The following is a 9,859-nucleotide window of genomic DNA, read 5'->3' as shown; positions in this document are numbered from 1 at the left end:
GGTGAACGATAGCAAGGCGGCGCAACGTCAGCTCGAAGAAATGCAGCGTCATAATCGCGCCATGGAAGGTCACGGTCTTTATCTCGCTCCATACAAGCGCGGACGAGGGTTCTCAACAGCGGCCAAGAAAAAAAACCGTCAAAATAAAAATGCCTGCCGGTGTAACAACTAATGTACAATTGGAACAACTTGCAAGACGTATGCGTATACAATTTTTTAGAGGTGTAAAAGAAGAGCTGTAAAAGAAGTGTAAAAATAAAGCGTTTGACAAATGAAATGCTTGTGTTGAACGAAAGCACGGAGCACGCGAGAGACAATATTCACCCAAACATTATTTAGAATAAACTATTGTTAAAATATATTTTATTCTCTTTTATTCGTCCTTTTTCCTCTTTCTTATCCCAGTATGCGAGTATTAAATTTCAGTACGTGACGTTAGATAGCGGCGTCAGCCACCTTATCAGACTACAGATGTTACATTTCAGTACATGCACATAGACTTTATATATTTGAATGGTGTATAAATATTTGAATGGTGTATAAATAATTACGCGCTATCCTTCTCCCACGCTCATAGAATATCATTAGCGCTATCCTTTTCTTACACATTGCGAACGCCTCGCGCTATCTCTCTCACACCTACTCGCGGCATCGCGTTCCCGCTTCCCCGCGGGTCCCTCACCAGTCGGTTAGGACGCGGTCCCTCTCCCCCCTCTCCGCGGACCCCTCGCATACCGGTTAGGTTAGGTTAGGTTAGCGGGTCCCTCGCCTATCGGTTAGGACGCGGTCCCCCTCCCCCTCTCCGCGGACCCCTCGCCCATTGGTTAGGACGCAATTCCCCCGCGTGACGTCATACCCCCGCGCTGGTTTCCCCTCGCCCCTCACCCCCCTCAGAGGACCATGGCTTAGAACTCTCCTATATACCCTACTAACGGTTACACATGCCGCGGAGGTGAGTACTTTTAACGTCGAAGAGGCAAACGAACGTGCATACGGTCGCAAAAAGGAAAGCGTTGCATTCGTATTTTACGATTTCGAAACACGTCAAGACGAGACGCCCGAAGGTACGATGAATGTAAAAAAACACGTTCCAACCCTTTGCGTTGCGCAACAGATCTGCGAAGTGTGCGCGAAAAAAATGACATGACCGTGCGTTGTCGTTGGTGCGGCATACGAGAGTTCGTATTTCGTCACGATCCGGTAAAACAATTTGTCGATTTTACAACGCGAACGACAAAATGTTACAAGCAAATTACATGCATAGCGCATAATGCGAAAGCGTTCGACGCACAATTTATTTTACAATATATTGTTGAAAATCGCAACAATTTAGAGCCTAAAGTAATTTTAAATGGTACGAAAATCATGGTGCTAACGGTGGGACATACGAAATTCATCGATAGTGTTAATTATATGCCAATGCGTTTATCGAAATTACCGAAAGCTTTCGGATCACAGGATACGTTGGATAAAGGCATTTTTCCGCATTTATTTAACACGGGAGCGTCCCGTTTGACCACGTTGATATTGACCACTGTTGAGATTGACCACGTTGCGATTGACCACGTTGCGATTGACCACGTTGCGATTGACCACGGTCCCGATTGACCACAGTTCCGATTGACCACGTTGATATTTTCCACGGTTCCGATTGACCACGGTCCCGATTGACGACGGTTCAAATTGACCACGGACCCGATTGACCACGGTCCCGATTGACCACGTTGATATTGACCACGGTCACGATTGACCGCGATCCCGATTGACCACGTTGATATTGACCACGTTGAGATTGACCACGTTGATATTGACCACGGTCCCGATTGACCACGTTAATATTGATCACGTTAATATTGACCACGTTAAGATTGACCACGGTCCCGATTGACCACGGATCAATACATGTCGTCACTAGGGCATGTACTTTGCAAGTTGTAAAGTCTATTGTGCCTGACTGGCGGAGGGGGTGCGGGAGGGGGGGCCGAAGGCCCCCCCTTGCACCCCTCCGCATGTGTGTGTATGTTACATGGTTTTTCAATCCGGACCGTTGTCAATATAAACGCGATTTATCGGGACCGTGGTCAATATTAACGTGGTCAATATCAACGTGGTCAATCGGGACCGTAATTTGACCCAATCTACCTTCACCTTTCGTTTGGTCACTTACTTGTCGGACACCCTGTATATACAGGGTGTCCACACTGAAACTATGTATTCTTTGTGTCATTTTAAGTCAAAAAGTCTTAATACACATATGCCCTAAAGTCGCATGTTTCGAAGTTATAGCGAAAAAATGCAAATGTTATATCTCACACTAATGCGAGAAAAGCACCTTTATGATTTACCTTACCGCACTAGTAGTGCGGAAATAACAAGCATTACAAAAAATATTGTATGTATGGCATGTGCGGAAGACAACGAATTACGTCGCATGAAGTTGCCGCATGAGCCAAAGCGAATGCGGCAATTTCATACTCGACATAATTCATTGTTTTCCATACTTGCCACACAAGATAATATTAATAAATTGACTGTCGTTTTAAGTGAAAACATCGCATAAACATAGCTTAGAAATTTCTCTTACCTACCAATCATAAGCACATTTTCCAATGAATTATATGCCGATATTCATTTTATTTATGGTTTCTGTAATAGTAACGCACGTGCAGCAGTAACAGAATATCACCGATGGTTTCCTAATCGCAGAGTACCAGATCGAAGAGTTTTTAGCAATGTCCACCGAAGCATTAAATTTACTGGTAAGATCCCAAATAAAAATCTTGAGAGACCATTAAGGCGACATCATCAAGTCGAGGATGCGATACTAGCAACGGTGGACAGAACTCCTACTATTAGTATCAGAAGACTTTCGGCACAAACTAACGTCTCTAAAACGACAATTTGGAAAATACTGCGTGATTATGATTTATACCCATTTCATTTTATGAATGTTTAAGCTCTTCAACCAAATGATTATCCTGCACGCATCAATTTTTGTCACTAACTTTAAAGAAATCGGCAAATACATACAAAAGTTTTATTTACCGACGAAGCTACTTTTACGAGAGACGGCATTACAAATAATAGAAACTCACACGTTTGGTCACCACGAGAAAAAAATCCTCATGCTATTACTAAAACACATTTTCAAAATCGATTTTCAGTGAATATCTGGTGCGGTATAATCGGTAATCGTCTAATAGGACCCATCATAATTGAAGATCATTTAAATGCTGAACGATACTTGCATTTATTACAAGAACAGTTGCCCGAGTTTTTTTAAGATCTGCCTTTAAACATCAGAATACAAATGTGGTTGCAACAAGATGGAGCACCACCTCACTTTAGCAGAATCCCACACGGAACATGACATCCATTGGACGTCCATATAACCTCCATAGCTCCATGCGACATCTATCTCCACAGTGGATATTGTATAGATTTCTAATAGAAATCCATATTATCTCCACGGTAGATGTCGTATATAAATCCATCCTTGTCCTTTAGACATCTGTGACTTGCCCGTGTCGCATTATAAGTGCATTCGTTAATTTTATTGAATCCTATATAGGCAATAAAATCTTGTGTAACGTAGCTCAATTTAACTATACCTATAAATTCGTTCACCTTTGTATTACTGTAACATCATCCTTCAATGTTGACCATTCTCGATAATGTTCAACAATAATATAGTTATATATAATATAATATAATTTAATAATATAATATCAATATAACTTGTAATAAACCGCTTTCGCGGTTACGGATAACTCGGTCGGGATCCGGGACTCGTGAAAGAGGGTATCGAGATACGAACGAAAGTAGTGTTTACTAAAATATAATTTATTGCGTATAAATGTGTGTTTGTACAGTGTGCGTGTATGCGTATAAACAAAGTGTGCGAGTGGGCGTGTGTATATGCGTGCGTGTGAGACGTTTGACGAGTGAGTGAGCGCGCAAATGTATAACAATAATGAGTTGGGCGCAGAGTGGCGAATGTAAGCTCGTTATGTATGAGCGAATGATACAAGCGTGTGAGTGCGTGTCGATGTATCGTGGTGTGCGTGAAGCGGTCGCCGGTACGGTGATACGGCGGTGTGCGATGTATAAATGATTATAATCGATGGAATATATATATAATGTAAATGCGTGTATAATGCTGAACGGATCGTGGTGCAGTCGTATCAGGTGCGGTGCATTCAATGCAACGCACGGATGCGTTGCGCGGTTCGCGATTTCGGCGGATCGATAGAATATCCGTCCTAGGGAAAAAGTTACATGATCGACCCTCTGATTAGTCAAATTCGGGTGAGGTTTATTTAGACACAATGTGATTGGCCTAGTTTACACCGTCAAACTTTGATACGTACTAAATACTATACTGGCCAATCACAGCTATTCCATTACTTTAGAGGAATGGTTATGATTGGCCAGTATTATAGTACTTAAGACGTATTAAAGTATATTGGTGTAAACTAGGCCATTGAACATAGTCACTCAATCGACCGGTACTTAGGGTAACTAGCATGATTGACCAATTAAAAAACTTTATTTGCAACTGGCCAATAAGCATTGTCTCCAATTAATATATATCCGTCAAATTACAATTTTAATTTTTAATCTTCAATCTTCAATGCGTAGACTGATATGGGCTTTAGGTTTATTTGTTTTGTTTAAAAAAAATTAGATATTAATCGATTATTATCGATGCTTTCAAGATAAAATCGATTATAGAGAATAGTTATTTTTGATGATCGATTATTTGATGGTCGATTTTTTTTTTCAACATCGCTCATCTCTACGCGTACCGCTTGATACGTATCATATGCGTATGCACGCACATACACATTGTCTCTCAAGGCGTATTTGCACACTCAAGCGAATAAACATACATGAGCGCTGCAAACGCGCCTTCAGGGACAAACTCGCTTTGCGTGTGTGCGTGCGAGCATACGTGAGAGTCTGAAATATCTTACCTTATTATTATGATAATGATGAAGAACGAAAAATGTCACATTGCTGGTATACGATTATCATTCCTCAGGATTGACTGCACCAATCTTATTCAAACTGGTCGCAATCGAAAGCTCGCATTCACATTGTATAAGAAATGTGCCGTTAGATTTTTGATTAACGGCTTGGTTCCTGAGGAATTTTATTCGAAAGTTTATTAGACGTAAAACTCCGGATAAGCTACTTGGTAGCGTCGCGGCCCCTGTACATAGGCAAACCGTTGACAAGCTGGAACAAATTTTTATATATACTTGGCGTCGCGACGCTACCGCGTCGCTTGATCCGGCCGAAAGTGTAGACACGCTATATACGTATATACGTGAAAGATCGGAAATACTTTGCGACCGTTACATTTCGGAGCGTCGGCTTCACGTGAACGCTGTATTCCTGGCAGAACGTTAAGTACTTGTTGTGATTATCGCTTATTTATTTATGTGTCTTTTATTGTAGAATTGCATAAGTTATAAAAAAAAGTGAACAACAATGGATGAATTGTCAGAAGAAGAGTTCGAAAGGTAAAATACTAATAAAATATTCTCTATATGAAATGTTCTAAATAGAATATACGTAACAGTATAGTAAATGCATAATAGATTTCACGTTAGATTAAACGATGAAGCCAAGGACGCGTACTTGAAACAGTTATTAGGACCTATTGAGCAGAAAGATTGCTATGCTTCTGACAGCGACGATGAGGACTGGTTTCCAGTGCCGCAAAGTGAAGCCTAAAGCTCTGAAGTTTCGGACAGCGATGAAACTGATAATATATAGTTTTGTTTCTATATTTTTTTATGTAAATTTTAAATTACAAAAATAATAGAATCTTATTAAGTATTGTATAGTTTTATTTGTATATGTCATTGTGTAAAGTAAGCATTTTTTATAATCATAATATATGTATTTTTAGAGGAAAATAGAGATGATGAAGGCGAGATAGTCAATGAGGAAGATGAAGGTATTATATATTTTAATCTGTGTTCGGGAGTCGACCTCGACGCCAGAATCTTGAGAAACGCTCAGAGATGAGCGAGAAGCGGTGTGTAACGCAAATCCGTAGATCTGCTGGAAGATAAGGAGAGTTCAGAAAATACTCGATTGCAGATTGTTTTCAATATTCGTTTAATTTTGAATAATAGGAGCGAGCGACGGCACGTATTCCGCGATTCCGACGGGAGTCTTCAAATTGTCCTGTTAATTACTGCCCTTTTTTCGCGGTTCGGAAATCTTGATTAAGAGCTTCTTGCTAGAAACTCTCGCGAGAACGGAAATCTTCGAAAATTTTGATTGCGGCTCTTACCGTTCAGATTTGTCGATTAAATTTACAGTTTAAATTTATCGATTAAATTCAACGTTTCAATCTTGAACAATCTGTATAACTACAATATGTGTATTTTTCAAAGGAATATGAAGCGAGTGAAGCAGAGGCAAGCGACGATGAGGCGGCTGAAGGTATTATATGAATTTATATGAATTTATTTTTATATATTTTATGATATAAATTATTAATTGTTTATAACATTAATTGTTTATTTTCAGAAGACAATGTAAACTTAAGTAGAAATGATAATAGAAATTTTGTGGCGAAAGATGGAACAGTTTGGAGTCGAACACCACCGAGTCAACACCAAGCTGCAGTTCGTAACATTGTGCGGCAAAGAAGTGGCCCGCACAGGAGCACAGAAACGTTATCCATTTGCGATACGTTTAAAAAAATTGTTACAAGCGAGATGATTGATATAATTGTTCGTTGTACTAATAAAAAGGCGACTGCAGTTTATAAAAATTACAACGAAACACATTCTGCACGGAAACAAGCTGTATGGAAATATTTGATACCTTGTGAATTGTATGCATTTTTCGGAATTTTGATTGCGGCAGGGGCAAATAATTCTAACACTGATCACACAACTGATATGTGGAAAACTACATCGTATCCATTATATCGAGCGGCGATGGGCATCAATCGATTTTGGAACATTTTAAGATTCATCCGTTTCAACGATGCGAATACTCGTGTTCAACGTATGAAGGACGATAAGGCTGCTCCTATACGGGACATATGGACCATGTTAAATTCAAATTTGTCAAAGATGTATCGACCAACTGAAAGTTTAACAATTGACGAACAGCTTTTCCCTTTCCGAGGTCGAACGAAATTCACACAGTATATTCCATCAAAGCCTGCTAAGTACGGAATGAAAATATGGTGGATATGCGACGCAGAAAATTCTTATCCGCTCTTTGGCCTAATTTACATAGGAAAAAAGGAAACTACTCGCGAAATAAATCAAGGAGAAAGAGTAGTTAAAGAGCTGGCTGCGCCGTACAAAGGGTCAGGTAGAAATATTTCAATGGACAACTTTTTTACGACACTGCCATTGGCAAAATATTTGATTTCGTGGAATCTCACTATGGTCGGAACTTTGAGAAAAAATAAGAAACATATTCCCAAAGTAATGGTTCCATCTAAAACTAGAAAAGAATTTTCGTCTTTATTTGGTTTCCATGAGAAAGTAACCATTTGCTCTTACCTGCCAAAAAAAAAAAATAAGGCAGTTTTTATGCTATCCAGTATGCATTCAGATACGGTGGTCTCAGATGATACCAAAAAAAAGCCGGAAATTATTCAGTGTTCCAACAAAAATAAAATTGGAGTGGATACCATGGATCAGATGTTGGGAAGATACACGACTCACAGACGGACTAACAGATGGCCTCTCGCCCTTTTTTATAATCTCCTCGACATCGCCTCTCTTGCCGCATACATAATTTATTATGAAAATAATAAAATGATCAAGAAAAAAACAAATAAACGCAGATTATTTTTGCAACAGTTAAAAATAAATGTTTTTTCGGTTTTATTGATAAATTCGAATTAAGTTTTATAATTGGTATGTATTACATATAACCGATATGAGAAATTGCAAATATTTTTAACGCAGATATAAAAAGGATACAATTAAGCACGGAATATTTTATTTATTCATTTATCTGTTTGCGTAAATAAATAATTGTATTAAAAACAAATAATATATTTTTGATTTTACGAAATATATTTCTCTCTTATATTTGGTACAATTAGTACACACATAAAAATAAGTGAATAATATCAATTCAACAATTTATCAATGATAGTTTAGTTTTTAATTTTTGTGGAAAAAGCATCCATAATCTATATAACCTCTAGTTAATGTCTCCCTCACAGCACCGAACATTGCAGTAAAATTATATAGGGAAGTTACAAACTTACACATTTTAATGATCGTATTACTGGTATATATCACTAACCTACAATAAAATCTTACTTTATAATATTATATGTATGAAGATTAATGGAATCTTATTTCAATACTTCAGACACCTTACGCGCAATCATTTCGCTTTTCGCGTATGCTGAAAATATTACAAAACTATGAAATATCGTTTAATATCTATTAATAATTGAATTTGATGTGCATGTTTATCTATATCCAAAATTATTATTTATTTAATATTTCATGAAAAATGTTACTGCGCAGTTCGTTTATTTACCGCTATGCGACGCGCGATGCGCCCCATCTCGTATTTGAGTTTCAATCATGAGAAGTATATAAAGCTTGCAAAGAGCAACTGGCAGAAGATTAAAAATGTAATTATTTCTATCAGTGTAATTTCTAATATAATCCCAACATAGGGAATTCAGATATTGGACTGATTTTTTTTTAAAATCGGGCGGATAAATGTCCGAAAAGGTTAAAATTATCCATTTACTGTCTACTTAAGATGTAAAATAATATATATATACATATCTTATATTTCCAGAAACACACTAATAAAAAGCTTCTTTTATTTAATTTTATGGATTTTCTGCGGGATTCTATATAAAAAAAGAGTTTGGACTATTCAGTTATTAGTGAAAAAAACAATTGAAAGCTATTGAAAATAGTGTTTAATCAATTTTTGGCAATATAATATTTTTTTTTGCAAGGGTTCCTTATGAAAAATAATATTAGGAGGTTTCTGGCATGTTGTATAAATATTAATACAACGTTACGCGCAAGGTCTCTGGGATGTTAATGGGATGAGTTTGGAGTGTTTGGACAAATATTTTCATGTCGTTGGGAAGTTAATGGCAGGTTTATTAATCTCAATGGAATGTTACCATCTTACAATTTAAGATGTGACTTTATTGGAATATTGTTTTGCTGTGAAAGCTATTATTTATCCATCAAAGCTCCATGAAATATCTATGATTATGACGTTCATGTGACATCTATGAATACATCTAATGGATGTCGAATGGAAGTAAGAAATGCGGAATTGTGGATGTCTAGTAGATGTCTATAGGAGATTACATGGACATCTAATAGAGGTTTCGAATCTCCATGATGGACGTCTACTGGACATCCATTAGAGGTTTTTGTTCTGTGTGGGATTGTTACGAGATATCTAAATGAAAAATTTCCTGAGCGCTGGATTGGCCGGGGAGGTCCAATAAATTGGCCTGCAAGATCTCCCGATCTATCTCCTCTGGATTATTTTTTATGGGGGCACATGAAATCTATGCGGATAAGCCAGTCAATCGGCAGCAGTTATTAAATAAAATAACAGACGCTTGTAATAATATACGTAACGATGCGGAACTTCTTTTGCGTTCTACAACATCAATAATTCAAAGAGCAGAAGTGTGTGTAGACCAAAATGGTGGTCACTTTGAACAATTTATAAAGTAGTTTATAAAGTAAATTATTGTTTAATTATCGTTTAATTATTGTTTAATTATCAATAAATAATATTATCTTTAATAAATAATATTGTTCTTATTTTATGCAATTTTGTTTTTTCGCTATAACTTTGAAACAATCGA

At 37.5% G+C, this 9,859-nt stretch overlaps 1 protein-coding gene across 1 annotated transcript; it reads left to right on the top strand.

The window, feature by feature from the left end:
* Nucleotides 1-6,409: 6,409 nt before the first annotated feature.
* LOC115233333 (piggyBac transposable element-derived protein 4-like) lies at nt 6,410-7,961 on the top strand. Its single transcript, XM_029803677.1, has 2 exons — nt 6,410-7,772; nt 7,956-7,961. Exons 1-2 carry the CDS (start codon nt 6,741-6,743, stop codon nt 7,959-7,961), a joined length of 1,038 nt encoding a protein of 345 aa, XP_029659537.1. The 5' UTR covers nt 6,410-6,740.
* The last annotated feature ends 1,898 nt before the right edge of the window (nt 7,962-9,859 follow it).

Source organism: Formica exsecta, unplaced genomic scaffold (assembly GCF_003651465.1).
Source record: "Formica exsecta isolate Colony F162 unplaced genomic scaffold, ASM365146v1 scaffold171, whole genome shotgun sequence".
Lineage (NCBI taxonomy): Eukaryota > Metazoa > Arthropoda > Insecta > Hymenoptera > Formicidae > Formica > Formica exsecta.
The sequence above is the reverse complement of the archived record's forward strand: the minus strand, read 5'-3'. Positions and strand labels throughout refer to the sequence as shown.